This window comes from Scyliorhinus torazame, chromosome 1 (assembly GCF_047496885.1).
Source record: "Scyliorhinus torazame isolate Kashiwa2021f chromosome 1, sScyTor2.1, whole genome shotgun sequence".
Lineage (NCBI taxonomy): Eukaryota > Metazoa > Chordata > Chondrichthyes > Carcharhiniformes > Scyliorhinidae > Scyliorhinus > Scyliorhinus torazame.
Genome location: NC_092707.1, coordinates 169,960,140 through 169,984,736, shown reverse-complemented (window position 1 = coordinate 169,984,736; position 24,597 = coordinate 169,960,140). Strand labels below are relative to the sequence as shown.

Below are 24,597 nucleotides of genomic sequence, written 5' to 3'. Positions count from 1 at the left end.
AAGTTTATGTCATGAGATAAGGATAAAGGCAGAAACATTACGTATCAGTTCATGCACCAATCTCCTGACCCCCTCCCAAAACACACGCACAAAATATAAGCAGAGTACAATTAAAATTTATATATTTTTTAAAACTACAAGTACCTGGAGATACAAACTTGCCGGAACAAAGTCCAAGCAACTCATCAATATTTTCCTCTTTTTCTTTGTTCTTTTCCTTTAGTGTATCAAGATTTTGAGATTTAAATTCTCCTGAACAAAAACCCAGCAACTCTCCCATGTTTGCATCCATTGCATTTTCATCCATATTATCCAGGAGCAGTTGACGTTTTGATAGCTGCCATTTATTACTGCGATGACCTACATTCAAAAACCTACAATTTAAAAAAAAAAATCAAAGTTTAGTTACAAGTCGGACCGGTTCTCAATTTAATTACTATTTTTAAATACATAATTTTTCATGCATATACTGCAGACAAACTGAAAAAATACATTCACTAATACGTAGCAAGAAACAGATTGAAGTAGCCCAATATTTATTTGGGGAAAGTAACTTGATAGTAAAATGCACAAGCACTTCAACAATGCTGCTTCAGCACTCATCATATGTTACAATCTTTATAACTGGGAAAGAATGTCCCTGTAACTTCTGGTGAAGTTGGAAATCCAGCCAATCTTATCTTGCCCAATCTTTCAACTCAGGCCAGACAAGAACTGCGCAGCACAGCTGGTTTTCATTCTTCTATTTTTGGGTCACTACTTCTGCATGAGTCAGAACCTTCTGAAGTTTGTGATTTGATTTGCATTTTCGGATGGTTCTCAGTGCAGAGCAATTGCCCAAAGGAAGCTTGTACTTCCTGAATAATTGTCATGCAATCCTTCCCTGGGGGAATTCCCTAGGGCATCTTTGGGGAAACTCCCACCCAGATACCCTGCCCTGGAGTTCATGGAGGCTCGCCTATCCTGGAGCCCGTTGCGGCTTGCAGTGTCAAAAATAATTGTACAGTCAGAGCAAAAGAAAATAATAACTTTCACTAAGTTACTATTCCCATTACCTCAGACATCTAATAGATCCAACTCACCCATCTGCATCTAGTAACTGACTTTGCGTTTCATCTTCAAGAGAGAACCTGAACTGAGATTCACCAGTTGAGTTTTTCGGTTCTGGAGATGTATTGTATAAATCTTGCGAATCTTCTACTGGCATTGAGGGCTCAGATAGCTTTCCAGAACTCTGTTAGTATGAAAGATACATGGACATTTTACTTTTGGGCAATTTATACTGTAGTTCTCCAATATATAGTGTCCATTTTGTAAACCTGAAATGTCAGTAGAAAAGACTGGTGGGCTAGTATTTATGACCATCTTTTGGCAAAATTTTGTTTGTTTACTGTCAAATGTACAATATCCAATCCCACCTATATTTTTAAAAAGGTCAACTTCTCAACACTGTTTTGAGTAGGTCTCTCCAATCACCATTGTTACTTTTCTTCAGGCAAGATAGATAGAAAGGTCCAAGTCTTAAAAATGTACCTTTTAATTTGTTAAATTTCAGAACTGCTGACGTTGGAGCTACACTAAAGCCAGTACTCTGGTCCAAGACATCAATAGTTCGTTTTAAAATTGAAATCTCAAGTTTTGCAATTCAAGTTTACCTTAGATGCTGAACTCATGAAGCTTGTTTTGAACTGACTGTTTGGATTAAAGATGTTAGGTGATGGTGATCGGAATCCACCAAGCAGAGCAACTCCAAATCTGCCTGGCTGTTTGTTACATGGTTGGTATGAGGGAATCATTGACCCAATTAGTTCAAAGCTACTGTTGTGACTATTCTCCTTGGTCGTTGAGGCCTGTGAAGTGGAATCATCTTCATCTGAAACGCATATTAAATTGTTTAAGAAATCTACAATAACGACTAGCGATTCTAGGCCAAAACTGCCCTGTCATTTCTGAAAACACATTGCTTAACTTACCTGAAGCAGTGACCAGTTTCTCCGAAATTTAAAAAACTATTACAAAAGGTTTTCTAAAGTACATTTAGCTACCATAGGTAGTTCCAAGTTTCAGACTCTTCAGTTTCAGGAGAAACTAGCACTTAGCAATGAAGTAGAAGTTCACAAAATCACCAGGCACAGATAGTCTGAGTTACAGCATAAAGGTAAAATAAACTAGTTTGGTTAGTAATATGTTAGAATTGCCTCAATATCTATGCTAGGAAGGAAAACCCATGAGAGAAAAATCTAATTACAATTTGGCAACTTTGCTAAAAATGTGTTCCAGAGGGGTTTAGGTGCTGCTGAGTTAACTCATGCCACAGTTGACAAGTTACCAATACTGGCCATTTACACTAGCACAAATCATCAGTTGGACAAGGTAGCTGCAATCTACAAGTGTAGTTTGCATTCAAATCATTTTTTTGTTAAATTTACAAAAATCAAGAAGGCTAATCAAGTTGAATTCCACCAGAAGAAAGATAAAGGGCTAAAAGCCTTGCTTCTCTTTCTGCACACATTAAAAACTACTTTTGATTTAATAAATGGAGTAGGGAGAAAAAGACTTCAGGTTACAGATGTTGAAAGTACCTCCTTTGAATTAACAGTACACTGATATGTGTGATATTTATAACAGTAACAGGTCAGACAGAAACCAAAGTTTATTACCAAGTTTGCTTTCCCCTTTGGGTGGACTTTGTTGAAGCTGCAGTCTCAATTTGTTGCCAGAAGTCTGTTCACTGGAAGAGATTACAACAACTCAGTTAAACCAAGTACATTTATTAGTAATTTAAGCAGGCACTTCACAAATGTTGACTAAAAACATAAAGGAACTTTCCTTGACTAAGATTTGATTCAATATTTCACCAGAACTATGTTAGAGGACAGCGTCAAATTCTCATTATTTTGAGTGGTCAGGAGCGCAAATTAATTTAAAAAGGTCTGGCAGAGAATGTCATCTCGGAGTTTCTCTCCATCTCTCAGTTAACCAAATCCAAAATTCACTGCCCAGTACATATATACATTAATGATCTGGAAGAAGGTACTGAAGGCACTGTTGCTAAGTTTGCAGATGATACAAAGATCTGTAGAGGGACAGGTAGTATTGAGGAAGCAAGGGAGCTGCAGAAGGATTTGGACAAGCTAGGAGAGTGGGCAATGAAGTGGCAAATGAAATACAATGTGGAAAAGTGTGAGGTTATGCACTTTGGAGGGAAGAATCTAGGCATAGACTATTTTCTAAATGGGGAAATGCTTCGGAAAGCAGAAGCACAAAGGGACTTGGGTGTCCTTGTTCATGATTCTCTTAAGGTTAATGTGCAGGTTCAGTCGGCAGTCAAGGCGGCAAATGCAATGTTAGCATTCGTGTCAAGAAGGCTAGAATACAAGACCAGGGATGTACTTCTGAGGCTGTACATTGGCTCTGGTCAGACCCCATTTGGAGTATTGTGAGCCCCATATCCAAGGGTGTGCTGGCCTTGGAAAGGGTCCAGAGGAGGTTCACAAGAATGATCCCTGGAATGAAAAATTTGTCGTATGAGGAACATTTGAGGACTCAGAGTCTGTACTCGTTGGAGTTTAGAAGGGGATCTTATTGAAACGTACAAGATACTGCAAGGCCTGGATAGAGTGGACATGGAGAGGATGTTTCCACTTGTAGGAAAAACTAGAACCAGAGGACACCATCTCAGACTAAAGGGATGATCCTTTAAAACAGAGGTGAGGAGGAATTTCTTCAGCCAGAGGGTGGTGAATCTGTGGAACTCTTTGCCGCAGAAGGCTGTGGAGGCCAAATCACTGAGTGTCTTTAAGACAGAGATAGATAGGTTCTTGATTAATAAAGGGGATCAGGTGTTATGGGGAGAAGGCAGGAGAATGGGAATGATAAAATATCAGCCATGATTGAATGGCGGAGCAGACTCGATGGGCCGAGTGGCCTATTCTGCTCCTATGTCTTATGAATACTCTGTCATCCGACAAAATCTACACTGGCCTATTACATGGATAACGTTGCTATACAAAGGTATTCTTGGGAGATCCGACTGGCTATAAACATAGTTACAATTCAAATAAATCATTAACCTCAACTAACTTACCAATTTAAAACTAAGATGCAGTTACAAATGCACTAACATTAATCTGTTTTTGCAACCAAGCAAAAAACGTAGAATGTATTTTTGACAAGCTCAAAGTGCAAAATGTTAAGTACAAGATAAATTTCGTAGACAAACCACAGATAGAAAAAAAAAAACTATATTGACAGTTAATTCTAGGGTTCCCTCTGGTTTAAAGCTCCAGAGTTGCCAGTTGTTGATATTTGCTTTTTGTTTATCTCTCTTTTTTTTTCATTTGTTGTTAGTTTAATATATTATTTAAATAACGTTTAATGCATATTCCTTTATTAAGTTGTAAAAACGGAAAATCTCGGTTTGAAAAATGTCAATAAAATATATATTTTTAAAAAAGCTCCAAAGAATGAATTAAGCTGAAAATATCTTTAAATTACCCAAATTTAAAGGAGGAAGCAGTTCCAGATTTTAAGGACTGTGAATATTCCAAGGCAATAGGTTTTGGTGTAGGTGTAGATTCCTTTTGCATTACAAGATCTCGATCTGAAATAAAACATCAACAGAAGGTCAGTGTGAGATGCAGTATTGGTTAAGCATGATAAATGAAACTGTTACATTAGAAGTAACAGAGATGATCTGGTGTTTGGAGGAACATTTTAAAGTGGAATTGAGCAAGTTTTTTTTAATTAAATATTTTATTGAAAATTTTTGGTCAACCAACACAGTACATTGTGCATCCTTTACACAATATTATAACAACGACCTATTTTATAAACAAAAAATGAATAAATAACAAAAATGAAAACTAGCCCTAATTGGCAACTGCCTTGTCACAAGTAACACTCTCCAAAAATATAATTTAACAGTCCAATATATAATTATCTGTAGCAACGACCTATACATACTATACAGTATATATTAACAACCCTGAGAGTCCTTCTGGTTCCTCCCCCCCCCCCCCCCCCCCCCCCGATCCTGGGCTGCTGCTGCTGCCTTCTTTTTCCCATTCCGTCTATCTTTCTGCGAGGTATTCGACGAACGGTTGCCACCGCCTGGTGAACCCTTGAGCCGACCCCCTTAGGACGAACTTAATCCGCTCTAGCTTTATAAACCCCGCCATGTCATTTATCCAGGTCTCCACCCCCGGGGGCTTGGCTTCTTTCCACATTAGCAATATCCTGCGCCGGGCTACTAGGGACGCAAAGGCCAAAACATCGGCCTCTCTCGCCTCCTGCACTCCCGGCTCTTGTGCAACCCCAAATATAGCCAACCCCCAGCTTGGTTCGACCCGGACTCCTACTACTTTTGAAAGCACCTTTGTCACCCCCATCCAAAACCCCTGTAGTGCCGGGCATGACCAAAACATATGGGTATGATTCGCTGGGCTTCTCGAGCACCTCGCACACCTATCCTCCACCCCAAAAAATTTACTGAGCCGTGCTCCAGTCATATGTGCCCTGTGTAATCAGGCTTAGCCTGGCACACGAGGACGACGAGTTTACCCTGCTTAGGGCATCTGCCCACAGCCCCTCCTCGATCTCCTCCCCCAGCTCTTCTTCCCATTTCCCTTTTAGTTCATCTACCATAGTCTCCCGTTCGTCCCTCATTTCCCTATATATATCTGACACCTTACCATCCCCCACCCATGTCTTTGAGATCACTCTGTCCTGCACCTCTTGTGTCGGGAGCTGCGGGAATTCCCTCACCTGTTGCCTCGCAAAAGCCCTCAGTTGCATATACCTGAATGCATTCCCTTGGGGCAACCCATATTTCTCGGTCAGCGCTCCCAGACTCGCGAACTTCCCATCCACAAACAGATCTTTCAGTTGCGTTATTCCTGCTCTTTGCCACATTCCATATCCCCCATCCATTCCCCCCGGGGCAAACCTATGGTTGTTTCTTATCGGGGACCCCCCCCAAGGCTCCAGTCTTTCCCCTATGCCGTCTCCACTGTCCCCAAATCTTCAGTGTAGCCACCACCAGCGGGCTTGTGGTGTAGTTCCTCGGTGAGAACGGCAATGGGGCTGTCACCATAGCCTGTAGGCTAGTCCCCCTACAGGACGCCCTCTCTATTCTCTTCCACGCCGCTCCCTCCTCCTCTCCCATCCACTTACTCACCATTGAAATATTAGCGGCCCAATAATACTCACTTAGGCTCGGTAGTGCCAGCCCCCCACTATCCCTGCTACGCTGTAAGAATCCCTTCCTCACTCTCTGGGTCTTCCCGGCCCACACAAAACCCATGATGCTCTTTTCAATCCTTTTTAAAAAAGCCTTAGTGATCACCACCGGGAGGCACTTAAACATAAAGAGGAATCTCGGGAGGACCACCATCTTAACCGCCTGCACCCTCCCTGCCATTGACAGGGATACCATATCACATCTCTTGAAATCCTCCTCCATCTGTTCCACCAACCGCGTTAAATTTAACCTATGCAATGTGCCCCAATTCTTAGCTATCTGGATCCCCAGGTAACGAAAGTCCCTTGTTACCTTCCTCAACGGTAGGTCCTCTATTTCTCTACTCTGCTCCCCTGGATGCACCACAAACAACTCACTTTTCCCCATGTTCAATTTATACCCTGAAAAATCCCCAAACTCCCCAAGTATCCGCATTATTTCTGGCATCCCCTCCGCCGGGTCCGCCACGTATAGTAGCAAATCGTCCGCATACAAAGATACCCGGTGCTCTTCTCCTCCCCTAAGTACTCCCCTCCACTTCTTGGAACCCCTCAACGCTATCGCCAGGGGCTCAATCGCCAGTGCAAACAATAATGGGGACAGAGGGCATCCCTGCCTTGTCCCTCTATGGAGCCGAAAATATGCAGATCCCCGTCCATTCGTGACCACGCTCGCCACTGGGGCCCTATACAACAGCTGCACCCATCTAACATACCCCTCTCCAAAACCAAATCTCCTCAACACCTCCCACAAATAATCCCACTCCACTCTATCAAATGCTTTCTCGGCATCCATCGCCACTACTATCTCCGTTTCTCCCTCTGGTGGGGCCATCATCATTACCCCTAACAACCTCCGTATATTCGTGTTCAGCTGTCTCCCCTTCACAAACCCAGTTTGGTCCTCGTGGACCACCCCCGGGACACATTCCTCTATTCTCATTGCCATTACCTTGGCCAGGACCTTGGCATCTACATTTAGGAGGGAAATAGGTCTATAGGACCCGCATTGTAGTGGGTCCTTTTCCTTCTTTAAGAGAAGCGATATCGTTGCTTCAGACATAGTCGGGGGCAGTTGTCCCCTTTCCTTTGCCTCATTAAAGGTCCTCGTCAGTACCGGGGCGAGCAAGTCCACATATTTTCTACAGAATTCGACTGGGAATCCATCCGGTCCCGGGGCCTTTCCCGCCTGCATGCTCCTAATTCCTTTCACCACTTCTTCTACCTCGATCTGTGCTCCCAGTCCCACCCTTTCCTGCTCTTCCACCTTGGGAAATTCCAGCCGATCCAAGAAGCCCATCATTCTCTCCCTCCCATCCAGGGGTTGAGCTTCATATAATTTTTTATAAAATGTCTTGAACACTCCATTCACTCTCTCCGCTCCCCGCTCCATCTCTCCTTCCTCATCCCTCACTCCCCCTATTTCCCTCGCTGCTCCCCTTTTCCTCAATTGGTGTGCCAGCAACCTGCTCGCCTTCTCCCCATATTCGTACTGTACACCCTGTGCCTTCCTCCATTGTGCCTCTGCAGTGCCTGTAGTCAGCAAGTCAAATTCTACATGTAGTCTTTGCCTTTCCCTGTACAGTCCCTCCTCCGGTGCTTCCGCATATTGTCTGTCCACCCTCAAAAGTTCTTGCAGCAACCGCTCCCGTTCCTTACTCTCCTGCTTCCCTTTATGTGCCCTTATTGATATCAGCTCCCCTCTAACCACCGCCTTCAACGCCTCCCAGACCACTCCCACCTGGACCTCCCCATTATCATTGAGTTCCAAGTACTTTTCAATGCACTCCCTCACCCTTAGACACACCCCCTCATCTGCCATTAGTCCCATGTCCATTCTCCAGGGTGGGCGCCCTCCTGTTTCCTCCCCTATCTCCAAGTCCACCCAGTGTGGAGCGTGATCAGAAATGGCTATAGCCGTATACTCCGTTCCCCTCACCTTCGGGATCAATGCCCTACCCAGCACAAAAAAGTCTATTCGTGAGTAGACTTTATGGACATAGGAGAAAAACGAGAACTCCTTACTCCTAGGTCTGCTAAATCTCCACGGGTCTACACCTCCCATCTGCTCCATAAAATCTTTAAGTACCTTGGCTGCTGCCGGCCTCCTTCCAGTCCTGGACTTCGACCTATCCAGCCCTGGTTCCAACACCGTATTAAAATCTCCCCCCATTATCAGCTTTCCCATCTCTAGGTCCGGAATGCGTCCTAGCATCCGCCTCATAAAATTGGCATCATCCCAGTTCGGGGCATATACGTTTACCAAAACCACCGTCTCCCCCTGTAGTTTGCCACTCACCATCACGTATCTGCCCCCGTTATCCGCCACTATAGTCTTTGCCTCGAACATTACCCGCTTCCCCACTAATATAGCCACCCCCCTGTTTTTCGCATCTAGCCCCGAATGGAACACCTACCCCACCCATCCTTTGCGTAGCCTAACCTGGTCTATCAGTTTCAGGTGCGTTTCCTGTAACATAACCACATCTGCCTTAAGTTTCTTAAGGTGTGCGAGTACCCGTGCCCTCTTTATCGGCCCGTTCAGCCCTCTCACGTTCCACGTGATCAGCAGAGTTGGGGGGCTTCCTACCCCCCCCCCCTTGTCGATTAGCCATCACCTTTTTCCAGCGGAATTGAGCAAGTTTAACAGCGTTCTGAACACCTTAATCAACCCACTTATTGGAACATAAAACTGCAACCTTTTTGTAACCAAGATTTGGAAGAAGTGCATTTCAATGTATAAATTCAAATGAATAGAATTTTTCTTGGGCTGAGACATCGACTTTAGGAAGCTCTGCAAGGAGGCTTCAAACCTTTATCCCATAAAAAGTCGAAAGGAGATAATGGCGATTCCATGATATACTTAGGATTTTAAAAATCTTACTTCAATTAGTCACTGTTCAAAAACTCTTATTCACAGAAGTCTTCAAGCTAAAATAATGAGCATGTTACAAATGCTTGTCTCACTGTACAGTCACTGTACGGTGCCAAAATCTGCATGAACTGTTATATGGCATGGAAAAAACAGATGCTATTGCAAACTAGATGTTCAATATTTTACACTAGTGAAAACAATAAAATTCTATTACGTTCACTTTCACTCAGTTTCTCTTCAACTGAAAAACTGAACAAAATCGAATCCTAGGACATGTAAAAACTAGTCAGACCAGAACACCAGTATTGAAACATTCATCCCGGTGGCACAGCGCCTGGCACTGCGGCCTCACAGCGCCTGGCACTGCGGCCTCACAGCGCCTGGCACTGCGGCCTCACAGCGCCTGGCACTGCGGCCTCACAGCGCCTGGCACTGCGGCCTCACAGCGCCTGGCACTGCGGCCTCACAGCGCCTGGCACTGCGGCCTCACAGCGCCTGGCACTGCGGCCTCACAGCGCCTGGCACTGCGGCCTCACAGCGCCTGGCACTGCGGCCTCACAGCGCCTGGCACTGCGGCCTCACAGCGCCTGGCACTGCGGCCTCACAGCGCCTGGCACTGCGGCCTCACAGCGCCTGGCACTGCGGCCTCACAGCGCCTGGCACTGCAGCCTCACAGCGCCTGGCACTGCGGCCTCACAGCGCCTGGCACTGCGGCCTCACAGCAGTTGGGTCCTGGTTGGGTCACTGTGTGGAGTTTGCATGTTCGCCCCGTGTCTGCGTGGGTTTCCTCCGGATGCTCAGGTTTCCTCCCACAAGTCCCGAAAGACGTGCTGGTTAGGTTAAATTGGACATTCTGAATTCTCCCTCAGTGCACCTGAACAGGTGCCGTAGTGTGGCGACGAGGGGATTTTTACAGTAACTTCATTGCAGTGTTAACGCAAGCTTACTTGTGACACTAATAAAGATTATAAAAAAGAATTGTAGATTTATTGCAACAAATGTGTGTCTATCAAAACAAGTTGGCTTTCCCCCCTCCCATAAATTTATCATGCTTGATATGGTTAAGTCCTCCTCTGTCGCCCCCTCACATAGCTCAGTGGCAGTATCTAGTGCCACTGGGTATACAGATCAGAGTTGTGCCACATATAATCATAGGTTTGTGCCAATTCAGACAATTTATAATACACTATAGAAAATTAATACTTTACGGCGGCACAGTGGTTAGCACTGCTGCTTCACAGTGCCAGGGACCCGGGTTCAATTCTGGCCTTGGGTGACTGTGTACAGTTTGCACTTTCTCCCCGTTTCTGCATGGGTTTCCTCCAGGTGCTCCCGTTTCCTCCTGCAGCCTTAAAATGCGCAGATTAGGTGGATTAGCCATGATAAATGGGTGGGTTATGGGAATAGGGTGGGGGGTGGACCTAGGTAGAGCTCTTTCAGAGGGTTTGTGCAGACTCAATGGGTCAAATGGCTTCCTTCTGCACTATGGGTATCTGAATTCATTTTAATAAAGAAGCTTGCTTTTTTAGGGGTTCTCTTACTTGGTGTTGTATCAGTGGATTGTGTGTCATCGTCTGCTCCCTCCACAGCCTCCTCTCCATCACCAAGCAGGAATTCTACAGTCTAAGACAAATGCAAAAGCACCAGTGTCAACCCAAATGAAATACAACGTGACTCGACAAATACAGACCACACCACAGGGCAACCAGAGCATTTAAGTATGTTTAATCACCCTATTTATGCATAATTCCCATTCCATCAAAGAAAATTTACTCCCTCCATTTTAGTATTTTGATGCCTCAGACATTCAACTGGTCCAAATAATTCAGAGCATTTCCATTCCTTTTAGGCAAGAATGGAGGACAAGTGTTGCCCTGGGATGCATGAAGACCTCGCCTCTCTACCCCGCTGCAAAATATAACAGATTGGTCAGAACTTTGAGTGAAGACCGCAGTGAGGTCCCTCCAGTGGTTTTGGGGGGGGGGGGGGGCAATATACAGGGAATATCTCATTTATATCAACACAAATGGGAAAATACTTTGCACAGGAAGTACTCTCCTTTCACCATTTTCCTTGTACCAGTACTTCAACTGTCGTCAAGTTAAAATGTTTTAAAGATTATACCTCAGGGTTGTCATCTTCTTCAGACTCAGTCAGTTCTTCTTCCTCCTCTTCTTCATTCTCAAAGCCTTGCTCATTATCAAGTTTATACAAAGCTTGCCGCTTCTGACGCTCTTCCATGCGACGCAATTTCATGGCTTCCTGGAGTTTGGCTTTCAAAACTTGAAGTTTTTCCCCTGTACAATACAAAGATACAACCGTAAAATACAAGATCATTTTTTAAAAATTTAGCGTGGCCATCCACCTACCCAGCACATCTTTGGGCTGTGGGGCAAAACTCACACAACAGGGGAGAATGTGCAAACTCCACACGGACACTGACCCAGAGCCAGGATCGAACCTGGGACCTCAGCGCCATGAGGCAGCTGTGCTAATCACTGCACCACTGTGCTGCCCTGCAAGATCATTTTTAAATGTACAGCAACGTACAACTACAATAACTTACTATTTTGTAATAAAACTTGGTTCACAAATTGATTACCCTCTTATGCCGTTTACAATTCTACGGTCCTAGACCAAAAGTTGCATGGCACTTGATTATTTTGCCTAGTTTCTGGTGTACACTATTTTGTGAAAACTAAGTGCAGATTGCTGGTACAAGATATAGTTTTCACATACAATACAGCTTGAATTTTGCAGACTTTTGATGGTCAACAAATCTTATTCGCGCTTTTAAAAATTCTCTCATCATCTCTTCTCATAAGCTGTTAATCATTTAACCTAGCTAAAAGCTTTGATTTGCAACCAGAACGGAACCAAATATATTCATATTAAATTTTAAAAGTGGGATTAACTTAACATGTTCAAACTCACCATAAATAATTGAGACACGTTTTACAGATTGCAGTGACAATCAAGTAACCATGATGTGCAGTAAAGAGACTAGTTTACAAATGAGCGTCTTGGAATTAATCAGTGGACTCCATGCAGTGATTATTGCCCAGGTAGCCACCAAAGTCATTAATTTTAAATGCTTTACTTTACTACAACTACCATTTTGCACCGAGCACAGGGGCAGCACGTAGCATAGTGGTTAGCACAGTTGCTTCACAACTCCAGGGTCCCAGGTTCGATTCCCGGCTGGGTCAGTGTTCTCCCCATGTCTGCGTGGGTTTCCACCGGGTGCTCCGGTTTCCTCCCACAGTCCAAAGGTGTGCGGGTTAGGTGGATTGGCCATGCTAAATTGCCCTTCGTGTCCAAAAAGGTTAAGTGGGGGTTATTGGGATAGGGTCGATACGTGGGCTTGAGTCGGGTGCTCTTTGTAAGGGCCGGTGCAGACTCAATGGACCTCCTGTTGCACTGTAAATTCTATGAATTATGATTTGGGGCTTTTCACAATAACTTCATTGCAGTGTTAATGTAAGCCTACTTGTGACAATAAAGATTATTATTAGTCGATCTTATGGCCAGAGGAGGAGTTAGTAATAATTGCAGATCTAGACAAAAGCTCCATGTTGGAAAATCAATGCTACAGACTGATCAACAGCCATATATAATAATGTACTGGCAACAGTTATCTGCATATTATAACATATATTAAAGATGGGGTATAACGTGTCTTGTCCCAGATTTTGGATGTCTCGGGAGGCCTTTCCCATAGGTTTGGGGCAAGGTCAGTCTAGCACCAACCCCCCGTCCACCAAAATCCTGTTCGCCAGCTTCATCCCCCACCTCTTGCGGCAGTCTTTGGTTGTTGATGATGAGGGAAAGTCAGGTGATGTCATCTTAAAAAGCTGTTCAATTTTTGGACATGGCTTGTTCTCAGATGGCCAGATTTGAGATGCTGTATAGGGTGGATACGGAGAAGATATTTCCCCTCATGAGACTAGAGCTGGGGACAGTTTAAAAATAAAGAGTATCCCATTTAAAATGGTGGAGGAGAATTTCTTTCTCTCAGTGGGTTCCTAGCCTATGGAATTCTCTTCCGCAGAGAACAGTGCAGGCAGGGTCATTGAATATTTTGAAGGCAGTTCGATGACTTCCTGATTGACAAGGGGCTCCAAGTGTGTAGCAGGTAGACAGGACAGTGGAGTTGGGACAACAATCAGATCAGCTGTGATCTTATCAAACTGCAGAGCAGGCTCGATGGGCCAAGTGACCTACCATGCTCTTAATTCCTATGCACCTCTTATCATTGAAACACCTGCCTGGTTTTGTAGGTCCAAATTCCTCCATTTCTTTTGTGCCCAGGGTTACTGCTACCGAATCTGCTTTAAGTTCTTCCTTCCCATCAGCATAAGTTTTCCGAATTATACTAAGCTCCACATGCCGCTCTTGGTTCTGTTTAACAGGCTTGATGCTATGTTTCAGAAATCGTTCCTTTAATGCTTGAAGCTCTGAAATGGGGGGGGGGGGAGAAAGAAACACCTTTACATAGATATTGGACATGTTGCACTAACAGCACCAAAGCAATCTCTTTTTAAATTTGCTTTCATGGGACAGAAATTTGCTTGGCTAATTTAACAAAAACACTGAAATACTCGCTTAACATGCATGTAAAAAGTTACGGTTTAAGATTAAATCTGAAACCATGACTTGTCAAAGACAGATTTACGGTACTTGGCAAAGAACAAGAAACAGGACGAATAGATTTTTGTTTTTAAAATTCAGCCGGTTAAGAAGATTTGGAATACACAGCCTAAAAATGTGAATATTATTGAATCTGCTTTCAAGGAGAAATTAAATATTAGCAGGAATGATGTTTCAGTCCTGTGGGGAGAAGAATTAATTGGATAGCTCTTTCACAAGCACAATGATTTAAATGGCCTCCCTCTGTGCTGTATCATTGCATGGCTGAGAGATCGGTCATTTCAAATCACTGTTGTCACTTCATTGACATGCAGTATTCATTTGAATGGTTCTGGATTCATTCATTCCAAAGAGACAATTGAAAATGACTAAATATTCAACGTTTCTTGCTTTTCTCAAATAGCTTTTGACACCACATACTTTACAATATCGAAGTCTAACCCTCCCAAGATTACTCCCAAAATAATCCAGAACTACTCATCTTCTGAATGTGCCTTCCTTTTTGTGAAGGAAACAGCCCCAATTAATGGTTTATTGTAATCATTAATTCTTGATGTGGGGAAATCGAGAAACAACAATTTGTTTCCTCTCACACTGCAGCACTGTTATCTGGATGTGCTTCTGTTACACCACTAAAATCAACAGCAATTTCTGGAGTTTCCACATGTGCAGTTAAACATGGAACTCAAAAAAACTGCTGCCAAGTGATTCAATGCTTCACCATAGGGTGTGCTTTTGAAGACTGCCCACTGCCCTCCCCACCTCAACAAAGGCTGGTCAATCAGAAATCAATGAACTGATGAAACTTGCCCTTTCATGCTATTTGTCTCACTGTATAAACCATAAACGGTGCATCGTCTTGAATGAGATGCAACTGTGTTTTAAATGGTGTACTACGTTCAATGTTACTGCTGAACAGCATCTCTGACTCCGAAGAAAGGTTGATATGTGTGACTACAAATTGCTCCAATATGATCAAATTCACATTTTTGGAATATATTTTAAAGTTTTGATTTTCAGCTTCCACCTCAATTCCATTTGTATGTTTCATTCCATAAAATTAATAAGTGAAAAATTTGGTACATTTTACTCCCTGGTTTGCTATCTATGGAAACACTTCTGTGTGACTAGTTGATTACCCTGCTTGATGAACATCCCTGCTGGGCATTTGGAAACATTGAAAATAGGAGGAGGCCATTCAGCCTGCTCTGCCATTCATTATGATCATGGCTCATCATCCAACTCAACAGCCTGGTCCTGCCTACTCCCCACATCCTTTGATCCCTTTAGACCCAAGAGTTATATCTAACTCCTTCTTGAAAACATACAATGTTTTGACATCAACCGTTTTCTGTGGTAGTGAATTCCACAGGCTCACCACTCTCTGGGTGAAGGAATTTCTCCTCATACGAGATCCCTGTGACTTGACATCATATTCAAACCACAGTCAGAAAAGGGGAAATTCATGCCAGAGAGATTGACATGTCATTGTGTGCAGCTTTCTTTCTTCAAGGCCAGAGGCAAGAGCAAATTGCTTCACCACTGACCACAAAATGCAGGTCAATCATTTTGTTGCTATGTGTTCCTCAACATAAATGCCTGTTGGCTTAAAATTCAATACTACTTAGTAAATATAACATCCGAGAAAGACAACCTTTGTTTTCTTTGGGCTCTTCCAGGTTTACAAATGCACCCTCATCTGCACAAAGGCGAGGTTTCAATGTTAGGTCTACGCCCAATACCCGTAATTTATCCAATTTGGATTTCCGTTGCTTGGTTACTGAAGTTGTCTCAAATTGTTTTTGCTCTTCTTCCGTGACATCTGGTACATCATTGGGAGGTTTTACCACAGCATCAGGTATTACCATTCCAAGCTCTACACGAGGATTCTCGTGCACAGTTGTTAGCGTGTCACTGGACCCAGTTTCCTCAGCTAGCTCCAAACAAAAAGAGTAATTGTCAGGTACCACGCTAGGTTCAGTATTGACATAGTCTTTTTCTTTGTTTTCCAGGTCAGTGGAAATATCAAGCTGTTCTATTGTCTCAACCAGTACTTCGTTCTTTTCCACTGGAATGTCACTTCCAGCTGAATAAGGACATGTATTTTCTTTATTATTTGAATTGTTTAAGTTGGGTTCTTCTATTTCTGGAATCTCTGTGGTTGTGACATTTTCATTGTTAAGAATCAACTGATTGATCAGTCCAGGATCTGGAGGAATGGCATTTAATATTTCCATCTCTGTTGTGGAATCTGAGGCTTTCTGCAGCAAGCAAGGTTGATACCTAGATGACCTTAAAGAAAATTGTGCATAGTTTAGTTACAATCAAAAATTAATTTCGCAGCCAAAGAAACAATTTCAACCAGGAACAGTTTTGAAATAAAGCACACTTCTACAAAGAATATTTTTGTTAATGAGGATAACACTTACTACAAATTAGGCAAGTCCTGTAAATGTAGTAATGCTTTGCATAACTTCAGAACACAAAAGCAGTTACTCCAGGCATAAAATATACTTATCTTGTGCACTAACAAGCTGTTCTACTGGAGCAGAACATTTATATCCTTACATGTGGCTTTTCTCTCTTATTAGTTTAGTTTAAGACATTTCTATATTATTTAAACAATGTGCTTTTTAGGATTAGAGCTTTTTAATACAACACATGGACGAAAAGCAGCACTGGGAAGCAATAAGTAATTTATGTTGAAGCAGTGGTTTGATTTTTGGGACTTGGCAAGGATGGAGAGGATTGGTCCAGAGGGGTGATTTGTACAAAATTGTTATACTTCTAGTTATATTATACAGAAGCACAACTACAGTAGAAAAAAAACCTATTCATATTTTCAGCAGCAGGGGAAAAAAATATGCAGAACCCTGAAATTTGAAAAAGCTCAACACTGTCTTGATCCCGTCTCTTTTCGCACCCCCCTGGCTAGACATTTTAAATCCAGCTCACTGAAAAGTAAATCCAGTAGTTATAAATTTCTCCATCCTAGTTACATGGAGAATTAAAAGATGTTATAACATCCAATTATCATATTTTACTCCCGAGCCCCCATTTAAGAAAAACTTATCTTTATGCAAATCAGTAAATCCTTCACAACCAATGCAGGACAATTGAAACGTTTTCACTGTAGTGTCGGGAAATGTGACAGCCAAATCTCAAACAAAGTGAACTTTCATTAGTGCCACAAGGTATTTTATATTCACCTGAACAAGCAGATAGGACCTTTTGTTTTCCATCTCAACATTGCCAACAGGATAGCACATTCTCAGTTCTGTACTGAAGTGTCAGAACAGATAATGCACTGTGTTCATGATGTGCTTCAGACACCCATGATCTTTTCTGAATCAGAGATGGGCATGCTTTCGCTGTGCTAAGGCTGACACATTATGACAGACTCCTGAAACTACAGCATTGAAATCAGCAAATTTTAGTTATTACACCTCAAAAATAATCAACTATGAAGCACTTTGCAATGCCAAAGGAAATAAGGCATCATAGTTATTTCTTTTAATCAGTCGTCTAGTGTATGTAATGAACTCTCTAAAATTCTAATTTCTGGTGAAGAGAATAAAATAAAAATTTGCTGCAGTACAATAGTTACGCTGCATGGCAAATAAACAGACTATACATATCCTAGACACCAATGTGAAGCACATGGCGACATCTAGCTGCTGAAAGCAGTTACTACCTGCACTTTTTCCAATAGGTTTCAGAATACTGAATATGTCCAGGGAAATTTTCGGTCGAGAATGCTTTCTTTTTTTAAAAACAAAATTCCAATTAAGGGGAAATTTAGCGTGACCCTGCACCCCTTTCGGGTCTTGGGGGCGAGACCCACGCAGACATGGGGAGAATATTCAAACTACACAAGGACAGTGTCCCGGGACCCAGTGCTAACCACTGTGCCACCATGCTGCCCTCTGTACAGATTGGTTAACTATTTCAGTACAAAGTCATTTGTTTAATTTAATTCTTGCAAAAGTCCATACATTCACTAGCTGGTCACCCAGCTGATGGCGTTTGCTCTTTACACTTTGGTGATCAAACTAAAGTCTATCTGTGTTTCAGCAATTGTAAGCATCTAAAGTAATTGAGAAAACCAGTTTTCTGGGCTGCGCAAGTCTGGATTACAAAACTACCTATCTGCTAAAAAAAAAAATAAGATGGCAAATGTGAGAAACTGGTGCGCTACACGAGTACAGAATGAGATGCTTCTGATGTACAAAGAATAGTTCGGGATCCTCTTGGAAGGAGCGACCACAATATGGTGGAATTTAAAATACAGTTGGAGGATGACAAGGTAAAATCAAACACTAGTGTTTTGTGCTTAAACAAAGGCGATTACAATGGGATGAGAGAAGAACTAGCTAAGGTTGACTGGGAGCAAAGACTTCATGGTGAAGCAGTTGAGGAACAGTGGAAAACCTTCCGAGCGATCTTTCACAGTGTTCAGAAAAGGTTCATACCGACAAAAAAGAAAGACTGTAGAAAGGGGAAAAATCGACCGTGGATATCTAAGGAGGTGAGGGAGAGTATCAAATTGAAGGAAAAAACATACAAAGTGGCAAAAATTAGTGGGAGACTAGAGGACTGGGAAGTCTTTAGGGGACAACAGAAAGCTACTAAAAAAGCCATAAAGAAGAGTAAGGTAGACTATGAAAGTAAACTGGCTCAGAACATAAAAGCAGATAGTAAAAGCTTCTAAAAATATATAAGACAAAAGAGTGGCTAAGGTAAATATTGGTCCTTTGGAAGATGAGAAGGGAGATTTAATAATAGGAGACGGGGAAATGGCTGAGGAGCTGAACCGGTTTTTTGGGTCAGTCTTCACAGTGGAGGACACAAATAACATGCCAGTGACTGATGGAAATAAAGATATGATAGGTGAGGACCTTGAGATGATTGTAATCACGAAGGAGGCAGTATTGGGCAAGCTAATGGGGCTAAAGGTAGACAAGTCTCCTGGCCCTGATGGGATGCATACCAGAGTGCTAAAAGAGATGGCTAGGGAAATTGTAAACGCACTGGTGATAATTTATCAAAATTCACTAGACTCTGGGGTGGTCCCAGAGGATTGGAAAGTAGCAAACGTGACACCACTGTTTAAAAAAGGAGGTTGGCAGAAAGCGGGTAATTATAGGCCGGTAAGCTTAACTTCGGTTGTAGGTAAAATGCTGGAATCTATCATTAAGGAGGAAATAGCGGGGCACCTGGAGGGAAATTGTCCCATTGGGCAGACGCAGCATGGGTTCACAAAGGGTAGGTCGTGTCGGACTAATTTGGAAGAATTTTTTGAGGACGTTACCAGTGCAGTAGATAACGGGGAGCCAATGGATGTGGTATATCTGGATTTCCAGAAAGCTTTTGACAAGATGCCACACAAAAAGGTTGCTGCATAAACTAAAGATGCAAGGCATTGAGGGTAAAGTGGTAGCATGGGTAGATGATTGGTTAACTAACAGAAAGCAGAGTGGGGATAAATGGGTGTTTCGCTGGTTGGCAACCTGTAACTAGTGGGGTCCCTCAAGGATCAGTGTTGGGCCCGCAGTTGTTCACAATTTACATAGACGATTTGGAGTTGGGGATCAAGTGCAACGTGTCAAAGTTTGCAGACGACACTAAGATGAGTGGTAAAGCAAAAAGAGGATACCGGAAGTCTGCAGAAGGATTTGGATAGGTTAGATGAATGGGCTAGGGTCTGGCAGATGGAATTCAATGTTGCCAAGTGTGAGGCTATCCATTTTGGGACGAATAACAGCAGAATGGATTATTATTTAAACGGTAAAATGTTAAATCATGCTGCTGTGCAGAGGGACCTGGGTGTGCTGGCGCACGAGTCGCAAAAGGTTGGTGTGCAGGTGCAGCAGGTGATTAAGAAGGCTAATCGAGTTTTGTCTTTCGTTGCTAGAGGGATGGAGTTCAAGACTAGGGAGGTTATGCTGCAATTGTATAGGTGTTGGTGAGGCCGCATCTGGAGTATTGTGTTCCGTTTTGGTTTCCTTACCTGAGAAAGGACATATTGGCACTGGAGGGAGTGCAGAGGAGATTCACTAGGTTGATCCCAGAGTTATGGGGATTAGATTATGACGAGAGGTTGAGTAGACTGGGACTGTACTCATTGGAGTTTAGAAGTATGCGGTGGGATCTTATTGAAACATATAAAATTATGAAGGGAATAGATAGGATAGATGCAGGCAGGTTGTTTCCACTGGTCAGGGAAAGCAGAACCAAGGGGCATAGCCTCAAAATAAGGGGAAGTAGATTTAGGACAGAGTGTAGGAGGAACTTCTTCACCCAAAGGGTTGTGAATCTCTGGAATTCCTTGCCCAGTGAAGCAGTTGAGGCTCCTTCTTTAAACGTTTTTAAGAAAAAGATAGATACCTTTACGGGCTGGAGAGTGGAGCTGAGTCCACAAAGATCAGCCATGATCTCATTAAATGGCGGAGCAGGCTCGAGGGGCCAGATGGCCTACTCCTGTTCCTCGTTCTTATGTAATGCAGCACAGGAACATGCCCTTCCCTTCGGCCCTCCAAGCCTGTACCGGTCATGATTCATAGAGTTTAGTGCAGGAGGCCATTCGGCCCATCGAGACTGCACCGGCTCTTGGAAAGAACACCCTACCCAAGGTCCACCTCCACCCTATCCCACCCAACCCAGTAGCCCCACCCAACCCAGTAGCCCCACCCAACCCAGTAGCCCCACCCAACCCAGTAGCCCCACCCAACCCAGTAGCCCCACCCAACCCAGTAGCCCCACCCAACACTAAGGGCAATTTTGGACACTAAGGGCAATTTATCATGGCCAATCCATCTAACCTGCACATCTTTGGACTGTGGGAGGAAACCGGAGCACCCAGAGGAAACACACGCACACACAGGGAGAACGTGCAGACTCCGTACAGACAGTGACCCAAGCCGGAATCGAACCTAGGACCCTGGAGCTATAGAACATAGAACAATACAGCGCAGTACAGGCCCTTCGGCCCACGATGTTGCACCGAAACAAAAGCCATCTAACCTACACTATGCCATTATCATCCATATGTTTATCCAATAAACTTTTAAATGCCCTCAATGTTGGCGAGTTCACTACTGTAGCAGGTAGGGCATTCCACGGCCTCACTACTCTTTGCGTAAAGAACCTACCTCTGACCTCTGTCCTATATCTATTACCCCTCAGTTTAAAGTTATGTCCCCTCGTGCCAGCCATTTCCATCCGCAGGAGAAGGCTCTCACTGTCCACCCAATCCAACCCCCTGATCATTTTGTATGCCTCTATTAAGTCTCCTCTTAACCTTCTTCTCTCCAACGAAAACAACCTCAAGTCCATCAGCCTTTCCTCATAAGATTTTCCCTCCATACCAGGCAACATCCTGGTAAATCTCCTCTGCACCCGCTCCAAAGCCTCCACGTCCTTCCTATAATGCGGTGACCAGAACTGTACGCAATACTCCAAATGCGGCCGTACCAGAGTTCTGTACAGCTGCAACATGACCTCCCGACTCCGGAACTCAATCCCTCTACCAATAAAGGCCAACACTCCATAGGCCTTCTTCACAACCCTATCAACCTGGGTGGCAACTTTCAGGGATCTATGTACATGGACACCTAGATCCCTCTGCTCATCCACACTTCCAAGAACTTTACCATTAGCCAAATATTCCGCATTCCTGTTATTCCTTCCAAAGTGAATCACCTCACACTTCTCTACATTAAACTCCATTTGCCACCTCTCAGCCCAGCTCTGCAGCTTATCTATATCCCTCTGTAACCTGCTACATCCTTCCACACTATCGACAACACCACCGACTTTAGTATCGTCTGCAAATTTACTCACCCACCCTTCTGCGCCTTCCTCTAGGTCATTGATAAAAATGACAAACAGCAACGGCCCCAGAACAGATCCTTGTGGTACTCCACTTGTGACTGTACTCCATTCTGAACATTTCCCATCAACCACCACCCTCTGTCTTCTTTCAGCTAGCCAATTTCTGATCCACATCTCTAAATCACCCTCAATCCCCAGCCTCCGTATTTTCTGCAATAGCCTACCGTGGGGAACCTTATCAAACGCTTTGCTGAAATCCATATACACCACATCAACCGCTCTACCCTCATCTACCTGTTCAGTCACCTTCTCAAAGAACTCGATAAGGTTTGTGAGGCATGACCTACCCTTCACAAAGCCATGCTGACTATCCCTGATCATATTATTCCTATCTAGATGATTATAAATCTTGTCTCTTATAATCCCCTCCAAGACTTTACCCACTACAGACGTGAGGCTCACCGGCCTATAGTTGCCGGGGTTGTCTCTGCTCCCCTTTTTGAACAAAGGGACCACATTTGCTGTCCTCCAGTCCTCTGGCACTATTCCTGTAGCCAATGATGACATAAAAATCAAAGCCAAAGGTCCAGCAATCTCTTCCCTGGCCTCCCAGAGAATCCTAGGATAAATCCCATCAGGTCCCAGGGACTTATCTATTTTCAGCCTGTCCAGAATTGCCAACACCTCTTCCCTACGTACCTCAATGCCATCTATTCTATTAGCCTGGGGCTCAGCATTCTCCTCCACAACATTATCTTTTTCCTGAGTGAATACTGACGAAATATATTCATTTAGTATCTCGCCTATCTCTTCAGACTCCACACACAATTTTCCATCCCTGTCCTTGACTGGTCCTACTCTTTCCCTAGTCATTCGCTTATTCCGGACATACCTATAGAAAGCTTTTGGGTTTTCCTTGATCCTTCCTGCCAAATGCTTCTCATGTCCCCTCCTTGCTCGTCTTAGCTGTCTATTTAGATCCTTCCTCGCTACCTTGTAACTATCCATCGCCCCAACTGAAACTTCACACCTCATCTTCACATAGGCCTCCTTCTTCCTCTTAACAAGAGATTCCACTTCCTTGGTAAACCACGATTCCCTCGCTCGACGCCTTCCTCCCTGCCTGACCGGTACATACTTATCAAGAACACGCAGTAGCTGATCCTTGAACAAGCCCCACTTATCCAGTGTGCGCAACACTTGCAGCCTACTTCTCCACCTTATCCCCCCCAAGTCACGTCTAATGGCATCATAATTGCCCTTCCCCCAGCTATAACTCTTGCCCTGCGGTGTATACTTATCCCTTTCCATCATTAACGTAAACGTCACCGAATTGTGGTCACTGTCCCCAAAGTGCTCTCCTACCTCCAAATCCAACACCTGGCCTGGTTCATTACCCAAAACCAAATCCAACGTGGCCTCGCCTCTTGTTGGCCTGTCAACATATTGTTTCAGGAAACCCTCCTGCACACACTGTACAAAAAACGACCCATCTATTGTACTCGAACTATATCTTTTCCAGTCAATATTTGGAAAGTTAAAGTCTCCCATAATAACTAGCCTGTTACTTTCGCTCTTTTCCAGAATCATCTTAGCCATCCTTTCCTCTACATTCCTAGAACTATTAGGAGGCCTATAAAAAACTCCCAACAGGGTGACCTCTCCTTTCCTGTTTCTAACTTCAATTGCTATGAAGCAATTGTGCTATCCACAATGCTACCGTGCTGCCCTACTACCCTTTACCAAAACCCTCAGGAGATTTACTCTAGATTTACAAGTTATCACACAGAAGATGTCTCTAAAATTGTTCTCTTACTTGAGCAAGGACATGGCACTTCCTTGGCAATTTGGTCGTGGTCGTTTCTTGAAGAAGTCATGAATGGTTTTTGGCTGTGGCAGATGATATGGTAGAGATAAACTTGCCTCTGAGTAAAGAAATGCATAATGTTACTAACAGGGCTACAGGTTTTTCAACAACTGGCATTCCAGGTCAGAATGTTTTTGTTGCATGGCGGGGCAACGGTCTGTACTTTCCCCACCACTGCTCCCTGCTCCATCCCATGGCCCATCCTGCTCTATCTCTCGCTCCAAACTAAAGCCTCTCATCCTGGGTATTATCTAAGTAAATTGCTTCATGATCCTCTCCAACATTTGGACATCCTTCCAAAATCAAAACACCCAAAACTGAGCATGACAATGCAATTGTGGTTCACAAAGGGATTGTTTTTTTAAAAATAAATGTAGCGTTCAAATTAACTCCTACTCAAACTACACCATTATTTATAAAGCCCAAGATACCAACCTCAGTTGCTTTTTTAAAAAATGTATAAAAACATGTACTTGCCCTTCAATATTTAAATAGTTCAACAACTGCCCCCAACCCAGTCACTACACATGCTGGAAATCCTCAACAAGTCAAGCAATACCTGTGGAGAAACAGACTTAATGTTTCAGTTGGATAACCTTCTTTAAAAACTGTGTAAGTTTAGATGTGCAACAGGTTAAGGACAAGCGCATAGGCATAGAAGAATGAAAATACATTTTTTTTTCTCCAAAACATAAGTAATTTTACGGGATGTGGGCGTCACTGGCCAAGCCAGCGATTGCCCATCCCTAGTTGTCCTCGAGAAGATGGTGGTGAGCTGCCGTCATGAACTTGAAGATTCTTGAAACTTTATAATAGGCTTAAGGACAGGAGACATTAAATGACAAGATCTAATAACACAAGGCAAAAGGAAATTGCAGTGGCACAAATAAAGGTACAAAGATGGGTCTGAGGAAGCGCAGATGGGAATAGAAAAATCAGGCAAAGGTTATGATCTGAAATTGTTGAAATCAATACCAATGCAGACACCGGGAGAATGTGCAAACTCCAGTCACCCAAGGCCAAAATTGAACTGGGGGCCTGGTACTGTAAGGCAGCAGTGCTAGCCACTGTGCAACCCTATATCTATCTGTGGATCCATGCTACTTTACCCTCTTGACCAGTTTCCTTAAAT

The 24,597-nt window shown here is 43.4% G+C and overlaps 1 protein-coding gene across 1 annotated transcript in view; it reads right to left on the bottom strand.

Moving 5' to 3' along the window:
• LOC140416666 (claspin) overlaps window positions 1-24,597 on the bottom strand; it is a 63,273-nt gene that overhangs the window by 17,963 nt on the left and 20,713 nt on the right. Inside the window, exons 7-16 of the mRNA XM_072501143.1 lie at window positions 23,415-23,523; window positions 15,420-16,057; window positions 13,384-13,572; window positions 11,240-11,412; window positions 10,657-10,738; window positions 4,498-4,603; window positions 2,661-2,731; window positions 1,656-1,873; window positions 1,083-1,234; window positions 145-374 (exon numbers count right to left, since the gene is read on the bottom strand). Coding sequence (XP_072357244.1) covers window positions 145-374; window positions 1,083-1,234; window positions 1,656-1,873; window positions 2,661-2,731; window positions 4,498-4,603; window positions 10,657-10,738; window positions 11,240-11,412; window positions 13,384-13,572; window positions 15,420-16,057; window positions 23,415-23,523 — 1,968 coding nt within the window. The remainder of the gene's footprint in view (window positions 1-144; window positions 375-1,082; window positions 1,235-1,655; window positions 1,874-2,660; window positions 2,732-4,497; window positions 4,604-10,656; window positions 10,739-11,239; window positions 11,413-13,383; window positions 13,573-15,419; window positions 16,058-23,414; window positions 23,524-24,597) is intronic.